Here is a 19983-nt window from a genome sequence, read left to right as displayed (position 1 = left end):
TCTATGCTGTATACCCAGCCAGAAATTCTGCGTGAGCACACGACAAACGTTGCTGCGACGAAAATATTTACCTAATTATAACCGAACTACTGAACCGAATACTTCAAAATTCCAAGTGGATATTAAAATTGTTGTGAAGATTGTAAATTCTGTCCGAAATTTTCCTATTTATCAGTAATATTGTTAAATAAATGTTATTGAATTGTATAACTCGACAAGGGTTTATTTTTCCCTTACTTCAAAAAATTATCAAAAAATAAATAAATAAATTGGGATATTTTTACTTATTTTTGGAATATAAGCAAGAATATTCTTTTGAATTTTAGTAGGATATTGAAGTTACTAAGTTCATATTCATCCCCTCCTGAAACTTGATGACGTCATCTCAAAAAATTGTCAAAATCAACTGTTTCTGAGACAGTTCGTGAAATAAATAGTAGTGCTAAAATGTACAGTTTAATTTAGGACAAAACTAACCTGTTTAACCTAGAAAGTATTAAAAAACACGATCAAAAACAGCTATGAATTTTTGAAGATTTGTCTTTGATTGAATTTTTGTCTTGTCAAATTACCGTCAATTTAAAAGTTTGAGTTGAAAATGCAACTATTTTTTTGCTCTCTCGTGGAAGTTAGTATTTTAATTGCTTGGATACCAAGGAAATCCAAATCACTTTTTTAAGTCCACTCGATTCAAAAATAAATATCAACGTAATCTTGCTCGTTTTTCCAAAATATATTAAACCCATTGACTTAAATTAAAAATTGCCAAAAATTGTGCATGAGCATTCGACCAACAACGCTGCCATCGCGCCCACACTTTACGCAAACTTATCGCCACCATTCATCAATTTCACCGATTCACCACGCTTGTGTAGTAAAAGTAACAGTAATTTATCGTACGTTTGACACAGCACGCAAGGACAGCCCATTTCGCACGCGTAATTCAGGCAGTGCGCTCTGCTTCCAGGTGACCATTGATGCACCCCGGCCCATCACGGGACGCCGCCGCCGCCGACCAGCCCATGGACGGCGAGTGCGTCGAAATGGACCTCAGCACCCGCCCCCGCGACCCCGCCGCGCAGGACAACGCCTGCAAAATGCGGGTGGCCAAATCGGTCTTCTCCATCCGCAGCCTCGTGGACCTGGGGGACGCGGGGGAGGCGGCGGAGAACGGCGACGGGAAAGGTGAGTGCAGATCGTTACCGTAAACGCGAAACAGAACACGCTCTAGAATGGACCCCGGTGTTTCACCAGTTTCGGGCTGTAATAATAGTAATTAAATGCAGTATGGCGCGATTGTAATTTATGTGACATTATAAGTAAGTTAAACACGGGGAGTTGTCGCGGAGTGTTATTTATAATAGGCTTTCGTGTCATTAACAATGCTAAAAATACTATAGTGCACACAATTTATTTGTGCATTGTGTAAGTGACGCTATCTAGTTATGTACCTTTCGGTTTAGTAAATGCGCACTTAAAGACCAATTTTATCGTAGGTTAAACATAAATGTCCTAGGCAATAATTACCGTAATTGGAGAAATAAGGAGGTATGAAGGTATTATTTATCGGTTGATTTAGAGTTAAAGTAATATACGAGGTGGAGTGTAATTAATTGCGGACTTTGAAAAACTGTTTGGTGTTATGGACAATGGTGAAAGTGGCCGGAGGTGGTTAGAATTAATTGCTCGATCGGTTTTTTATGAATAGATCGTCCTTAAAACTGCAGGCTTGTTTTTAATTTTTTTTCAATCGATAGCTGGCTTCAATATGCATAATTGGTGTGGTTCGTTAGATATAATTATTATTTATGGCCGAAATTTGTTCTTGTTATACAGTCTACCATTAAATTTTGGTTAATTAACTGAAACTAATTCAATTTTGAGGCATTAATAATTCATGCAAATAATAACACGGTGGGATAATTAGTTTGCAATTAATTAATCTAATTAAAAACTTGTTCTACGTGTGATGGATATTGCCTAACGAAATTGTAACGCGGAGATTATTATTTTACGAGCCATTATCGCGGTGTTAATTGAAAAATGCCTGTGCATTGTTACGTGTGTTATGAAAAATGCCGGGTCTTTGTGCAACCGACTGTCAAACAATGTAGAAGCACTATAAATCTTTCTGTTTTGTGTTTTACGAATAATTTTAATAGGATCAGACTTATCAGGTTCCGTACAAATCTAGAGTGCTGTGACGATCCGGCCGAAATCCATTGTCACTCGCTCATCCCAGCAAGCATAAAATCCAGCCCGTTACAATTCCCGTCGTTCAAGGCTTGTCAATTAACAACCTCCATTTTCGTGTCAGTCCTGGCAATAACGGAAAACGAAAGTACCCCAGAACTAGGTAATTTGTTAATCGTGATTGAAACGTGAATCGATCCAACTTACAGAGCAACGTAACCCACCAATAAAGTTTTATTCGGGTTTGAAATGCATATCTAATGGGAACAGAGGCAGTTAGTTAGGTTTATTATGTTTGGCGAACATTGTGACTGCGAGTAGAACCGGAGAATCGCTATTTCTCGTGACTGCAATGCGTGTCTGCTCTAATTGTGTACATTAATTTCATCAAAACTCGGCTAACTCTTGTTGCGATCGCTCCTAAACGGATTCAATTACCGGGCCATCCGGCTCGCAGGACCACAATGTCGACCCGAATTCGGGCTCGGGCGGAAGCCGCCACCCCCTTCGGCCGAAATCGCAAAAACGCGTGTAATTGCGTTACCGCGCGCTGCACCAGATTTGCATGGAGCAAGAAACGCAGTTTTCGAGATCAAAAAGCGGATAAATCTTCAATCAAGATGACAGGAAGTCGTACGCTCTACCGATCGCTTTGTCTGCGTTGTCATGGTCGGAGCGGGAAAAAATCTTGCCATCATGCATTCCGAATGCCAGCAAATAGAATTCAAAACCGAGTCATCCGGTTGAGAGACAAGTCAATAATTAGGATTTTTCTTCATTTGAATGAGGTTTTTTGCGCGGAACCGTTAATGGCGCTCTGCTTGGATAGCCAACAACGGCGGCGGACCCGGATGCGGCACGCAGGGGTCAGCGAGAGGGCCCATGTTGTTTAGACAAAAATTATGAAGCTGTTTGGAGATAACCCAGAATTTCGGCTCGTTTAACCCGAATTTTTAATTTATGACACTAATGATAACAATCTGGAAATTTCTACTGAGGTAATGATTCGTACTCTGATTCACTTTGGCGTTTTCCCATGGTGCCGTCACTACACATTTATTTTTATTATTATTGTTATTATTTTATTGACCAACAGTGTAAACAGTGTTACACCAATTACAGGTACAAATTATTTTTAGTGATAGGTAATTTCAATACTCCTAATTATGTAAACAGATTCTCCCTCAAATTTCCACCGCCAATATTACCCTCCTTGGTTTACACATTTATTAGTCCTCGACGAAGCTATTGATTTCATCTAGTTAGCATGGCTTTGTGCAAAAAAAATCGATCATTACAAATTTACCTGTATTTCCCAATATCTATCAAAAGTAACTGATAATAATGGACAATGTAAAATTTACTATTTTGAACAAGTTTTAAGTTTTTTGTTGTGAAAATACGACTACGATATTAAGAAAATCAAGGCAAAATGCAAACCCCGCCCACCCGCCCTATCTCAATTGGGATTATGATGATTTTCATTCGTTGTAAACCCGGGGCGGAGCTTAATTGCAAAATCCTTTTTTTGTACATGACATTATGTGAAACAAGTTCTTAATTAACTGTGTTGTTCAAGGAAACTATATGTGTTAAGTAAAAAAGAAAGGCAAAGATTAAGCCCCACCTAGACCCGCCCCGATTAAATTGTGATGAATATTTCATTGGTTTTCAAGTCGAGGGGAGGAGCATAATGACAGAATTCATATTCCCCTACAAAATTTTACTATCTAGAACAAGTTTTAAGTTTTTTGTTGCGAAAAGAAGACTACGACATTAAGAAAAACAAAGCAAAATGCAAGCCCCGCCCACCCGCCCTATCTCAATCGGGATTATGATGTTTTTGATTCGTTGTAAACCGGGGGCGGAGTTTAATTGCAAAATCCTTATTTTTCTACAAGAAATTATGATGTGTAACAAGTTCTTAAATAACTGTTACTGTGTTGTTCAAGGAAACTATATGTATTAATTAAAAATGGAATTATTTCTGTTGGGCAAATAAATCTTATTTATTATTTATTTTTTATTTATTAAAAAAAAAGAAAGCCAAAGATTAAGCCCCACCTAGACCCGCCCCATCTAAATTGTAATGGACATTTCATTGGTTTTCAAGTCGATGGGAGGAGCATAATGACAGAACTCATATTTTCCTACAAAAATGTACCATTTTGAACAAGTTTTAAGTTTTTTGTTATGAAAAGAAGACTACGATATTAAGAAAATCAAAGCAAAATGCAAACCCCGCCCACCCGCCCTATCTCAATCCGGATTAGGATGATTTTCATTCGTTGTAAACCGGGGGCGGAGCTTATTGCAAAATCCTTATTTTTCTACAAAAAATTATCATGGTAAACAAGTTCTTAATTAAATGTGTTTTTCAAGGAAACTATGTGTATTAAGTAAAAAAGAAAGCCAAAAAGCCAAAGATTAAGCCCCACCTAGACCCGCCCCATCTAAATTGTGATGAATATTTCATTGGTTTTCAAGTCCATGGGAGGAACATAATCATAGAATTCATATTTTCCCACAAAAATTTACCATTTTGAACAAGTTTTAAGTTTTTTGTGGTGAAAAGAAGACTACGATATCAAGAAAATCAAGGCAAAATGCAAACCCCGCCCACCCACCCTATCTCAATCGGGATTATAATGTTTTTGATTCGTTGTAAACCGGGGGCGGAGCTTATTGCAAAATCCTTATTTTTCTACAAAAAATTATCATGGTAAACAAGTTCTAAATTAAATGTGTTTTTCAAGGAAACTATGTGTATTAAGTAAAAAAGAAAGCCAAAAAGCCAAAGATTAAGCCCCACCTAGACCCGCCCCGATCTAAATTGTGATGAATATTTCATTGGTTTTCAAGTCGATGGGAGGAGCATAATCACAGAATTCATATTTTCCTACGAAAATTTACCATTTTGAACAAGTTTTAAGTTCTTTGTTAAGAAAAGAAGACTACGATATTAAGAAAATCAAAGCAAAATGCAAAGCCCGCCCACCCGCCCTATCTCAATCCGGATTATGATGATTTTCATTCGTTGTAAACCGGGGGCGGAGCTTATTGCAAAATCCTTATTTTTATACAAAAAATTATCATGGTAAACAAGTTCTTAATTAAATGTGTTGTTCAAGGAAATTATGTGTATTAAGTAAAAAAGAAAGCCAAAAAGCCAAAGATTAAGCCCCGCCTAGACCCGCCCCATCTAAATTGTGATGAATATTTCATTGGTTTTCAAGTCCATGGGAGGAACATAATCACAGAATTCATATTTTCCCACAAAAATTTACCATTTTGAACAAGTTTTAAGTTTTTTGTGGTGAAAAGAAGACTACGATATCAAGAAAATCAAGGCAAAATGCAAACCCCGCCCACCCACCCTATCTCAATCGGAATTATAATGTTTTTGATTCGTTGTAAACCGGGGGCGGAGCTTATTGCAAAATCCTTATTTTTCTACAAAAAATTATCACGGTAAACAAGTTCTTAATTAAATGTGTTTTTCAAGGAAACTATGTGTATTAAGTAAGTAAAAAAGAAAGCCAAAAAGCCAAAGATTAAGCCCCAGCTAGACCCGCCCCGATCTAAATTGTGATGAATATTTCATTGGTTTTCAAGTCGATGGGAGGAGCATAATCACAGAATTCATATTTTCCTACGAAAATTTACCATTTTGAACAAGTTTTAAGTTCTTTGTTAAGAAAAGAAGACTACGATATTAAGAAAATCAAAACAAAATGCAAACCCCGCCCACCCGCCCTATCTCAATCCGGATTATGATGATTTTCATTCGTTGTAAACCGGGGGCGGAGCTTAATTGCAAAATCCTCATTTTTCTAATAGAAATTACCAGTGAAACAAGTTCTTAAGTAACTATGTTGTTCAAGGAAACTATGTGTATTAAGTAAAAAGGAAAGCCAAAGGTTGAGCCCCATCTAGCTCTAGACCCGCCCCGATCTGAATTGTGATGGATATTTATTGGTTTTCAGACCGAGGGGAGGAGCATAATGACAATTCATGTTTCCATATAAAAATTGACCATTTTGAACAAGTTTTTGCATTTTGCCTTGCTTTTCTTAATATTCGTAGTTTTCTTTTCGCAACGAAAAACTTAAAACTTGTCCAAATTGGCAAATTTTTGTAGACAAATATGGATTTTGCAGTTACGCTCCGCCCCTCTGTCTGACAATGAATGAAAAAATCATCAGAATTGAGACGAGGGTGGGTGGGCGGGGCTTATATTTTGCCTTGTTTTTTAATATACGTAGTCTTATTTTCACTACAAAAAACTTGTTCTAGTTGGCAAATTTTTGTAGACAAATATGGATTTTGCAGTTACGCTCCGCCTCTCTGTCTGAAAATGAATGAAAAAATCATCAGAATTGAGACGAAGGTGGGTGGGCGGCGCTTATATTTTGCCTTGTTTTTTAATACACGTAGTCTTCTTTTCACTACAAAAAACTTGTTCTAGTTGGCAAATTTTTGTAGACAAATATGGATTTTGCAGTTACGCTCCGCCCCTCTGTCTGACAGTGAATGAAAAAATCATCAGAATTGAGATGAGGGTGGGTGGGCGGGGCTTATATTTTGCCTTGTTTTTTAATATACGTAGTCTTCTTTTCGCTACAAAAAAACTTGTTCTAGTTGGCAAATTTTTGTGGACAAATCTGGATTTTGCAGTTACGCTCCGCCCCTCTGTCTGACAGTGAATGAAAAAATCATCAGAATTGAGATGAGGGTGGGTGGGCGGGGCTTATATTTTGCCTTGTTTTTTAATATACGTAGTCTTCTTTTCCTAACAGAAAACGGAAATCATGGTTAAAATGGTATAATCGTGAATTTTTGTAGAGAAGAATGGATTTTGCAAATAAGCTCCGCCCTGAGGTTCATTTTCTAGAAGAATTCTCGAAAATTTTGGTCTGGGACTATGAACAGGTTATTTTTTTTAATCAGCAGCCCATCGAAGTGTTTTTCCCAGTTTTTTGACGATTTTTAAGAAGGAGAAAAATCTGAATTCTTCAATGACTTTTGAATTGAACTTTTTGATCGTGTATCCATCACTCTTTGAAAATTAGCTAAAAGCATTTTCTTGAAGATTTCGACTTGTAAAAGTTACATCCGATTTCATTTCGTCGAAAATTCCAACAATTTTTCCGGGTTCGATAAAATGAAAAGGGGCAGTTTTCGAGATATTTCAAAAATTCCATTTTCAAACTGAATTTTTGAAAATTTTGGGCTGGGGGCGGAGCTTAATTAAAACCTTATTTTCTCCACTAAAAATTATCATGTGAAATATGTTTTAAATATCGTGTTGTTGAAAAAAAAACTATATATGTCAAGAAAAAAAAGTTAAAAAATAAGCCCCACCCGCTCACCCCAACCTCAAATGTGATGAATTTTTCATTACGAAAAATACTTACAATCACGAAGGAATCACAAAACAACGGTTTCCTACCCCTAAATTCGAAAGTGGACCTGTCCGTACGCTTTGATGTCTCCTGCGACGTTCTATTACCATATTTTTCGCAAAGTACTCAAAGAAGACAAATCTTGAAGAATTCGCAAATACTAGATATGAATATGAAAAAAATCAGCTGCATCGACTGTGAAATCAAATCTATCAAAGGCTTAACGAAATTTGTTAAAAATTTGATGACTTTCTAGTCCAAAAAACTGTTGAATTTTGAAATATTCGACTGTGCCTGTTTCGAATTTAAACTCATTTTCCTTGTTGTCATCATCAAGGTTGAGAAACCTGCCTAAAATAAATACATATCTATATTTTTTATTAAATATAATACCGGAAACTTTTTAAAGCCGCATTTTCGATGATCGTTGAATTGAATTTTTGACATTTTCTGGACATTTCGACTTGTAGAAGTCATTTTTGGTTTCATTTCCCCGAAAATTGCAACATTTTTTCCACAACTAATAAAATGAAAAACATTTTGGCATAAGTATTTAAAAAATTTCACCCGCCCACCCACCCTGTATTTTTTAGGGGATATATTATCTGCCAAAATCAGTCTTATCTTAGCAAGTACTAAAATATGCCCCACCCGCCCACCCCAACTTCAAATGTGATGAATTTTTATTCGTTGTCAGAGCGAGGGGCGGAGCTTAATTGTATAATCAATATTTTCCGACAAAAATTTACCATTTTCAATTTGTTTTTAAATATCTTATGAAAAGAAGATTATGTACCTACAGAAAAAAAGGGTTAAACGTAACCCCCGCCCCTCTAGGCTAATGACGAATAAGGAAAAATCGTCACAATTGAGATAGGGTGGGTGGGTGGGGCTTATATTTTGCATTTTTTTTGTCTTAAGATACGTAGTCTTCTCTTCATAACAAGAAACTGAAAACATGTTTAAAATGGTCAATTTTATCCCCCAAACTTCTCTAAAAATTTACCATTTTTAAGCATATTTTTTGTTTCTTGTTATGAAAAGAAAACTACCTACATATATTAAGAAAAAAAAGCGAAATATGAGACATTTTCTTGTAGATTTTGATTTGTATAAGTTACATTCGATTTCATCTCTTCGAAAATTCCAACAATTTTTCCAAAATCGATAAAATGAAACGGGCAGTTTTCGATATATTTCAAAAATTCCATTTCCAAACTGAATTTCTGAAAATTTTGGTCCGGGATCACGAACATGTTGCCTGTTTCGAATAGCTCATCGAAATATATTTTTCAGATTTTTTTAGTCAATTTTACAATGATCCTTGAGTTGATCTTTGGATAAAAATTTTTCGATTTTCGACTTCTGAATTTTATATTTTTCAATGTCTCAATTTTTTTATCTTTCAATGTCGCAGTTTTCAGTTTTTTGAACCGCCAATTTCTTAATTTTTTTCCATTTTTAGATTTCCGACTTTCAATTTTTCGATTTTTCACTTTTTCCTACCTTTTTTGGGTTCCCTTCTTGTGGTAATTTTCAACTATGCCTTTGTCACTTTTTTGTTTTATTTACCCCCTTTTGTAGACAAATATGGATTTTGCAGATACGCTCCGCCCCTCTGTCTGACAACGAATGAAAAAATCATCAGAATTGAGATGAGGGTGGGTGGGCGGGGCTTATTCTTTGCCTTGTTTTTTAATATACGTAGTCTTATTTTCCCAACAGAAAACTGAAATCGTATTTACAATGGTAAATTTTTGTAGAGAAGTATGGATTTTGCAAATAAGTTCCGCCCTTTTGGTTTATTTTCTGAGATAATTCTGGAAAATCGAAGTCTGGGACCATGAACAGCTTTTTTTTTTAATCAGCAGCTCATCGAAGTGTGTTTCCCAGAAATTTTTGACGCTTTTTAAGAAGGAGAAAACCCTGAATTCTTCAATAATTTTTGAATTGAACTTTTTGACCGTGTATCCGGCACTCTTTGAAAATTAGCTAGACATTTTCTTGAAGATTTCGACTTGTAAAAGTTACATTTCATTTCATTTTTTCGAAAATTCCAACAATTTTTCCAAAATCGATAAGATGAAAAAGGGCAATTTTCGAGATATTTCAAAAATTCCATTTTCCAACTGAATTTTTGAAAATATTGATCCGAGACTATCAATGTTATTCGAATCAACTCATCGAAAAATATTTTCCAGAATTTTTGGACGATTTTTAGGTCAATTTTAAAAAATTTCAATTTTTCAATGACCATTGAAATGAATTTTTGAAAATTTTGCCTGTAGAAGTCAATATTACGCCTTAAGTGGTTTAGTCATAGGGACGAATTTATCGTTTATTTTCTTAAAGTTGGATGTCAAATTTTTTTGGACAAATATGGGTTTTGCAATTACGTTCCGCCCCTCTGTCTGACAATGAATGAAAAAATGATCAGATTTGAGACGAGGGTGGGTGGGCGGGCTTATATTTTGTGAATTTACATGGAAATTCATTCTATTAATGACTGTTACAATCTTCAGTTTTGCTTAATTTTATTATTATTTATTCAAAGGCAATCTCACGATAAATTGTTGTCCTATAGTACTACCGATGATGTAATTTTCTGAGAATATTTTGTGAATTTCGTTTAATTTTATCAGAGGTGGATCTTGAATTAATACCAACAAAGCTTTTGGTTGATTTTCCGGTGCATGCCTACCCTGGAGCCCTCCCATTGTGCCCGTCCACACCTAATTAAATCCAACAAAACCTCCTTAAATTCCCCGTCTCGCCTAGGCAACGTCAAACAACGCATAAAATATTGGCGCTCATCATCAAATAATTTTTAACAAAGCCCTAATCAATGTTAATCATCCCATAATGACTTTATACGGCCAATTAAAGTTACCAACTTGTAAAATAAAATGAGGAATCCAACAATAAACCAATATAACAGCTTGTTAGTTGGCGCTTTGTGTACTTTGTATGGCTCACGCCTTCGTCCGTGTTCCAAAGCCAATGTGATCAATAAAACCGTAATTAAAGTCGGCGAAGCCGCCCCTGCCCATCCGGGAAAGTCGCGGGCTTTTCGGGCATAAATCGTAATTAGCCTCGCAAACATAAACCTAATTAGAAGACGGAATTAGCGTCGTGGCCCACTCGATATTAAAATCATAATAAAGTTAATTCGAAGTATACGTCGCATTAAACGATGATCGTAAATTCTAATCAAGAATAAGAAACAACGGGGCCTCGGGCCGAACGTCAATTAGTTTACGATCGCGGTCGGCGAGGGCCAACAAAGGACGCCATCTTGGACACGCACGCACGTAGGAGGCCGGGGCGAGGGAGAAAAGTTGGGTTACAACCGCGAAATCGTCTTGTCGTCCTCTCCGAAAAACCGCTGACGTCAGCGCGATATTTTCTCGACTACTAGATACTAATCCACCGCGACCCAGTTCCGCAGTCCAATTTTCGTTTTAATTACGACTGTTCGTTTCGATTTTCCTCTTGTACGGCTGTATCTTAATCGCATTTTTTTAATCGTGTCAAATTTGCATGGAAACCCGAGTAGATTTCCCGCTCGCACGCGAAACAGCTGTAAAATGATACTATTTGCGAAACAATAAATTACGATAAATATAAAACAATTATGTTCCACGTAAACGTAATAATAAACCATCGGAACTATCAAAGAAAAAACCCATCGCCGGTCGTTGCCGGCGCAGGAAACAATAAAGAATAAGCGTACAACGTGTTAATTAATTTCGCCCTCTCCCAGCCGTGATGGATGCGTTATCGTTTCGCAAGGTACGCGGATTTTTCGACGTTTTCGGGCCCTAAAGGTCGATTCGCAGCGTGATAAAAGTGTGACCTTGCGTTGATTTATGTTAAGGCGGAGGTCAGAGGTTTGGTCGTTCCGAACGGCGGATTTTTTAATGGCGTGGATTTGCGATACAGATTTGGCGTTGCGGAGATGGAAGAGGGAGATCGTGAGCGATTTGGAGAATTTATGTAACTGTTTGATGGACTCTAATGGGAGAAGAAAGGTCTCGAGTTGCAGAGCGCGGAAGTGAAGAAACTGGATTGGAGGAAGAGATTGCGAGATTAATGAAATTATATATCGGGGCAAAAAGTGAAGGATTGAAGAAGATTTCTGTAATGGAACGATTACTAAAGTCGAGGTTTATGATTCAATTAGAATGGAAGGAAACTTATTTGGGCTGCAATGAACTGAAAAGTAAAGTAACGAATAAATTTCTGGAAATGCTAGAGTAGAAACACGATGAGAAGAACATGTTGAGTGCCCAATCTATCCCGTGGACTTTGACCTGTGGCGTATTATTTGCCTTTTGCAGTGAATAGGATACGAAAAGCACTTAAAATCACGAAGGAATCACAAAACTACGGTTTCCTTTTTTCCAGAATTGATAAAATAAAAAACATATTTCGGCACATTTAAAAAATTTCACCCGCCCACCCACCCTATCCTATCCTAGGAACTACTAAAATAAATATTAAATATTCGCTTCTTGTTCTGACTGTGTATAGATAGTTTTCTTTCAACAAAATACCTAAAGCGTGTTTCGCATGATAATTTCTTGCAGAGGAATAAATATTTTGCAATTAAGCCCCGCCTCCCAGCTCACGACGAATAAAAAAAATCAATTGACATGAGGGCGAGTGGGCGGGGCTTATATCTAACCTTTTTTTTGTTTTAATATACGTAGTCATCTTTTCACAACAAGAAAGTTAAAACATGTTAAAAATGATAAATTTTAGTAGATAAATCTTGATTTTGTAATTCACCTCCTTCATTTAATATATAGTTTTCTTTCAACAACATGATACTTGTGTGGGCTGGGGCGGAGCTTAATTACTACTAGAAATTACCATGTGAAATATGTTTTAAGTATCGTTAAAATTTGCTGAAAGAAAACTATAAATATATGTTGAGAAAAAAAAAAGTCAAAAATAAGCCCCACCCACCCGCCCAACCTCAAATGTGATGAATTTTTTATTCGTTGTCAGAGCGAGGGGCGGAGCTTAATTGTATAATCAGTATTTTCCGATAAAAATTTAGCATTTTCAATATAGTTTTTAAATATCTTGTGAAAAGAAGATTATGTATCTACAGAAAAAAGGGCAGAATCGTCCTTTGAATAGTACAAATCCATGCATAATACGACCAATTTTCCACCAATTTTCAACAAAATTTTCGAAATTTCAAAGTATACATTTTCTTGTAGATTTCAGGCCGTAGAAGTCATTTCCGCTTTCGTTTCTTCGATAACTCCAATGGTTTTTCCAGAATCGTCCTTTGAACAGTACAAATTTATGTAAAATACGACCAATTTTCCAAACATTCTTCGAAAATTGATTAAAGCTATTTTCTTATAGATTTGGACCTGGAAAAGTTATTTTCTTGTTCAGAAGGTTCTAATTAGTAAGTGGAGCTAATTTCAAGACGATCTGTGCCTTTTGATTAAATTCTCAAAATCTGGCCAAGAAAAAAATGAGAAAAAAGTCAAAATTCTTAGATCGAGGTGAAATTGTGGTCCAAGGTCGATTCGATGCTGCGGAATTGATTTTCGCTATCAGTTGTTGGGTATTTATAACGATTCAAGAAAAATCCGCGTCAGTTCATTTTATTCGCGTGCTCAAAAAATTTTTTTAGAGTTTGAAAATTCATAACTTGAGAACCACTTTTGCTACGCAGTTCAAATTAAAATTGTTCGATTCCTCAGACTTTTCTGATTTAGAGAAAAATTCGTCACTATGACACCTTAAGTAGTTTAATTGTAGGGAACGAATTTATCGGACTATGTCAGTTTTCTTAAAGTTGGAAAAGGTCAGCTCATAAAAAATTACTGCGACGTCAGAGAGCAAATCTGGAGCCAGATTCTTATTTAGGAGGTTCTAACTAGTAAGTGGAGCAAATTTCAAGAAGATCTGTGCCTTTTAAGAAAATTCTCAAAATCTGACTTTTTCCCGACTAAGGAAAAAATTGAGAAAAAAGAAAAAATTCTCAGATCGAGCTAAAATTTTGGTCCAACGTCAACTCGATGCTGTGGAATTGATTTTCGTAATCAGTTGTTGGGAATCTATAACGGTTCAAGAAAAATCTGCCTTCATTTCATTTTATTCGCTTGCTCAAAATTTTTTTTTCAAATTTGAAAATTCATAACTTGAGAACCACTGATGCTACGGAACTGAAATAAGAGCAATCGATTCTTCGGACTTTTCTGAGTTAGAGGAAAAATCGTCAATATTACGCCTTACTGCCCATTCACAATGGACATAAGACATAAGAACGAGCGCATAACATAATTTACGTTTTTGGTTTGTGTCTGGCTTATGCTTATCTACGTTTACAGTGGACAGAGTGAACTCTGTAAGAATTGTTAAACTGCGCAAACGCAGAACGGAATAACTCCCGGCTAAAGATAGAAACGGCTAACCTCAAACTGAGTCAATCAAAATATCTAACCTACAATTTCATACGATATTCGAACTTGACAACTCGCAGTACAGAACAAACTCGCAGTGTGAAGCTTTGATTATAATTTATATAATATAATCAAAGATGTGAAGTGCCAAGTGCCAACTGTCAAAGGGAATTCAATAGCAGCATTCAAAAGTCCCTAGATTTTAACATAATTTTGACATAATTCGTGCACAAAGTTGAACTTGTTTCAACTTTGTGTACGCACACAAGGATTACATAAAACGTTCATAAGCATAAGAATTATGTTCGTCCACTGTGAACAGGGGTACACGTTTTCCATCGTTTCAACTTTATGTATTTATGTAAGCTTTATGTACTTGTTATGCCTTATGTCCATTGTGAATGGGCAGTTAAGTAGTTTAGTTGTAGTGAACGAATATATCTGACGATGTCAGTTTTCTTAAGGTTGTAAAATATCAGCTTCTAAAAAACTATTGCGGCCTCGGAGAGCAAATCTGGGGCCAGATTCTTATTTAGGAGGGTCTAATTAGTAGGTGGAGTAAATTTCAAGAAGATCTGTGTCTTTTAAAAAAATTCTCAAAATCTGACTTTTTCCCGACTAAGGAAAAAATTGAGAAAAAAGAAAAAATTCTCAGATCGAGCTGAAATTTTGGTCCAACGTCAACTCGACGCTGTTGAATTGATTTTCGTAATCAGTTGTTGGGAATCTATGACGGTTCAAGAAAAATCTGCCTTCATTTCATTTTATTAGCTTGCTCAAAAATTTTTTTTCAACTTTAAAAATTCATAACTTGAGAACCACTGATGCTACGGAGCAGAAAAAACAATTCGATTCTTTGGACTTCTCTGAGTTAGAGGAAAAATTGTCAATATTACGCCTTAAGTAGTTTAGTTGTAGGGAACAAATATATCTGACGATGTCAGTTTTCTTAAGGTTGTAAAATGTCAGCTCCTAAAAAACTATTGCGGCCTCAGAGAGCAAATCTGGAGCCAGATTCTTTTTCAGGAGGTCTTATTTAGTAAGTGGACCAAATTTCAAGAAAATCTGTGCCTTTTGAGAAAATTTTCAATTTTATTCGCGATTCGAAGAAAAAATTGAGAAAAAAGTCAAAATTCTCAGATCGAGCTGAAATTTTGGTCTAAGATCAAGTTGACGTTGCTAAATTGATTTTTGCATTGGGTTGTTGGGATTTTTTTACGATTCAAGAAAAATCCGCGTCATTTGATTTTATTCAATTTTTCAATGATAGTTAAATCGAATTTTTGACTATCTACGAACATCCTTTGAAAATTGCTTACACATTTTCTTGTAGATTTCGACTTGTGAAAGTTATTTTCGGTTTCATTTCTCCGAAAATTCCTCGAATTTTTCCAGAATCGATAAAATGAAAATCGACGATTTTCGAGATATTAAAAAAAATCATTTCCAAATAAAATTTTTGAAAATCTCGGTCGGGGATCATTAGCACGTTATGCTTTTCGAATCAGCTCATAAAAATCAATGTTCTAGAATTTTTTGACGATTTTCAGGCAAATTTTCAACAATCTCAAGTTTTCAATAACCGTTGAACTGAATTTTTGACCGTTTGTAGAGCACATTTTGAAAATTACCTGAAGACATTTTCTTGTAGATTTAAACGTGTAGAAGTTATATTCGATTTCATTTCTTTGAAAATTCCAAGGAAGCGTTTTTTACTATTTTTAGTCAAATTTTGAACAAACTCAATTTTTCAATGATCGTTAAATCGAATTTTTGACTATTTACGAACATGCTTTGAAAATTGCTTACACATTTTCTTGTAGATTTCGACTTGTGAATGTTATTTTCGGTTACATTTCTCCGAAAATTCCTCGAATTTTTCCAGAATCGATAAAATGAAAATCGACGATTTTCGAGATATTAAAAAAAAACATTTCCAAATAAAATGTTTGAAATACTCGGTCGTGGATCATTAGCACGTTACGCTTTTCGAATCAGCTCACAAAAATCAATGTCCTAGAATTTTTTGACGATTTTCAGGCAAATTTTCAACAATCTCAAGTTTTCAATAACCGTTGAACTGAATTTTTGACTGTTTATAGAACACACTTTGAAAATTACCTGAAGACATTTTCTTGTAGATTTAAACGTGTAGAAGTTATATTCGATTCCATTTCTTTGAAAATTCCAAGGAAGCGTTTTTTACTATTTTTAGTCGAATTTTAAACAAACTTAATTTTTCAATGATCGTTAAATCGAATTTTTGACTATTTACGAACATGCTTTGAAAATTGCTTACACATTTTCTTGTAGATTTCGACTTGAAAGTTATTTTCGGTTCCATTTCTTCGAAAATTCCTCGATTTTTTCCAGAATTGACAAAATGAAAATCAAGAATTTTCGAGATATTAAAAAAAATCATTTCCAAATAAAATTTTTGAAAATCTCGGTCGGGGATCATTAGCACGTTATGCTTTTCGAATCAGCTCACAAAAATCAATGTTCTAGAATTTTTTGACGATTTTCAGGCAAATTTTCAACAATCTCAAGTTTTCAATAATCGTTGAACTGAATTTTGGCCGTTTATAGAACACACTTTGAAAATTACCTGAAGACATTTTCTTGTAGATTTAAACGTGTAGAAGGTATATCCGATTTCATTTCTTTGAAAATTCCAAGGAAGCGTTTTTTACTATTTTTAGTCAAATTTTGAACAAACTCAATTTTTCAATGATCGTTAAATCGAATTTTTTATTATTTACGAATATCCTTTGAAAATTGCTTACACATTTTCTTGTAGATTTCGACTTGAAAGTTATTTTCGGTTTCATTTCTCCGAAAATTCCTCGAATTTTTCCAGAATCGATAAAATGAAAATCAACGATTTTCGAGATATTAAAAAAAATCATTTCCAAATAAAATTTTTGAAAATCTCGGTCGGGGTTCATTAGCACGTTATGCTTTTCGAATCAGCTCACAAAAATCTGTGTCCTGGAATTTTTTGACGATTTTCAGGCAAATTTTCAACAATCTCAATTTTTCAACGACCGTTGAACTGAATTTTTGACCGTTTATAGAATACACTTTGAAAATTACCTGAAGACATTTTCTTGTAGATTTAAACGTGTAGAAGTTATATTCGATTTCATTTCTTTGAAAATTCCAAGGCAGAGTTTTTTACTATTTTTAGTCAAATTTTGGCCAAACTCAATTTTTCAATGATCGTTAAATCGAATTTTTGACTATTTACGAACATCCTTTGAAAATTGCTTACACATTATCTTGTAGATTTCGACCTGTGAAAGTTATTTTCGGTTTCATTTCTCCGAAAATTCCTCGAATTTTTCCAGAATTGACAAAATGAAAATCAACAATTTTCGAGATATTAAAAAAAGTCATTTCCAAATAAAATTTTTGAAAATCTCGGTCGGGGATCATTAGCACGTTATGCTTTTCGAGTCAGCTCACAAAATTCTATGTCCTAGAATTTTTTGACGATTTTCAGGCAAATTTTCAACAATCTCAATTTTTCAACGACCGTTGAACTGAATTTTTGACCGTTTATAGAACACACTTTGAAAATGACCTGAAGACATTTTCTTGTAGATTTAAACGTGTAGAAGTTATATTCGATTTTATTTCTTTGAAACTTCCAAGGAAGTGTTTTTTACTATTTTTAGTCAAATTTTGAACAAACTCAATTTTTCAATGATCGTTAAATCAAATTTTTGACTATTTACGAACATCCTTTGAAAATTGCTTACACATTTTCTTGTAGATTTCGACTTGTGGAAGTTATTTTCGGTTTTATTTCTTCGAAAATTACTCGAATTTTTCCAGAAGTGGCAAAATGAAAATCGACAATTTTCGAGATATTAAAAAAAAAATTTCCAAATAAAATTTTTGAAATTCTCGGTCGGGGATCATTAGCACGTTATGCTTTTCGAATCAGCTCACAAAAATCTCAGTCCTAGAATTTTTTGACAATTTTGAGGCAAATTTTCGACAATCTCAAGTTTTCAATAACCGTTGAACTGAATTTTTGGCCGTTTATAGAACACACTTTGAAAATGACCTAAAGACATTTTCTTGTAGATTTAAACGTGTAGAAGTTATATTCGATTTCATTTCTTTGAAAATTCCAAGGCAGAGTTTTTTACTATTTTTAGTCAAATTTTGGACAAACTCAATTTTTCAATGATCGTTAAATCGAATTTTTGACTATTTACGAACATCCTTTGAAAATTGCTTCCACATTTTCTTGTAGATTTCGACTTGTGGAAGTTATTTTCGGTTTCATTTCTTCGAAAATTCCTCGAATTTTTCCAGAATCGATAAAATGAAAATCGACGATTTTCGAGATATTAAAAAAAAACATTTCCAAATAAAATTTTTGAAAATCTCGGTCGGGGATCATTAGCACGTTATGCTTTTCGAATCAACTCACAAAAATCAATGTCCTAGAATTTTCTGACGATTTTCAGGCAAATTTTCAACAATCTCAATTTTTCAATGACCGTTGAACCGAATTTTTGACAGTTTATAGAACACACTTTGAAAATTACCTGAAGACATTTTCTTGTAGATTTAAACGTGTAGAAGTTATATTCGGTTTCATTTCTTTGAAAATTCCAAGGAAGCGTTTTTTACTATTTTTAGTCAAATTTTGAACAAACTCAATTTTTCAGTGATCGTTAAATCGAATTTTTGACTATTTACGAACATCCTTTGAAAATTGCTTACACATTTTCTTGTAGATTTCGACTTGTGGAAGTTATTTTCGGTTTCATTTCTCCGAAAATTCCTCGAATTTTTCCAGAATCGATAAAATGAAAATCGACGATTTTCGAGATATTAAAAAAAAAACATTTCCAAATAAAATTTTTGAAAATCTCGGTCGGGGATCATTAGAACGTTATGCTTTTCGAATCAGCTCACAAAAATCAATGTTCTAGAATTTTTTGACGATTTTCAGGCAAATTTTCAACAATCTCAAGTTTTCAATAACCGTTGAACTGAATTTTTGACCGTTTATAGAACACACTTTAAAAATTACCTGAAGACATTATCTTGTAGATTTAAACGTGTAGAAGTTATATTCGATTTCATTTCTTTGAAAATTCCAAGGAAGCGTTTTTTACTATTTTTAGTCAAATTTTGAACAAACTCAATTTTTCAATGATCGTTAAATCGAATTTTTGACTATTTACGAACATCCTTTGAAAATTGCTTACACATTTTCTTGTAGATTTCGACTTGTGGAAGTCATTTTCGGTTTTATTTCTTCGAAAATTCGTCGAATTTTTCCAGAATCGATAAAATGAAAATCGACGATTTTCGAGATATTAAAAAAAATCGTTTCCAAATAAAATTTTTGAAAATCTCGGTCGGGGATCATTAGAACGTTATGCTTTTCGAATCAGCTCACAAAAATCAATGTTCTAGAATTTTTTGACGATTTTCAGGCAAATTTTCAACAATCTCAAGTTTTCAATAACCGTTGAATTGAATTTTTGACCGTCTATAGAACACTCTTTGAAAATTACCTGAAGACATTTTCTTGTAGATTTAAACGTGTAGAAGTTATATTCGATTTCATTTCTTTGAAAATTCCAAGGAAGCGTTTTTTACTATTTTTAGTCAAATTTTGAACAAACTCAATTTTTCAATGATCGTTAAATCGAATTTTTGACTATTTACGAACATCCTTTGAAAATTGCTTACACATTTTCTTGTAGATATTTCGACTTGTGAAAGTTATTTTCGGTTTCATTTCTCCGAAAATTCCTCGAATTTTTCCAGAATCGATAAAATGAAAATCGACGATTTTCGAGATATTAAAAAAAATCATTTCCAAACCAAATTTTTGAAAATCTCGGTCGGGGATCATTAGCACGTTATGCTTTTCGAGTCAGCTAACAAAAACCTATGTCCTAGAATTTTTTTGACGATTT

At 34.5% G+C, this 19983-nt stretch overlaps 1 protein-coding gene across 1 annotated transcript in view; it reads left to right on the top strand.

Annotated features, from left to right (window-relative positions):
• Positions 1-19983, top strand: part of LOC135136935 (homeobox protein aristaless-like) — a 167721-nt gene that overhangs the window by 11688 nt on the left and 136050 nt on the right. The window contains exon 2 of the mRNA XM_064066429.1: positions 968-1185. Coding sequence (XP_063922499.1) covers positions 978-1185 — 208 coding nt within the window. The 5' untranslated portion in view covers positions 968-977. The remainder of the gene's footprint in view (positions 1-967; positions 1186-19983) is intronic.

This window comes from Zophobas morio, unplaced genomic scaffold (assembly GCF_036711695.1).
Source record: "Zophobas morio isolate AGI-343-1 ecotype UQ-CSIRO unplaced genomic scaffold, CSIRO_AGI_Zmor_V1 ptg000028l, whole genome shotgun sequence".
Classification (NCBI taxonomy): domain Eukaryota; kingdom Metazoa; phylum Arthropoda; class Insecta; order Coleoptera; family Tenebrionidae; genus Zophobas; species Zophobas morio.
This window is presented reverse-complemented; position numbering and strand designations above follow the sequence as displayed.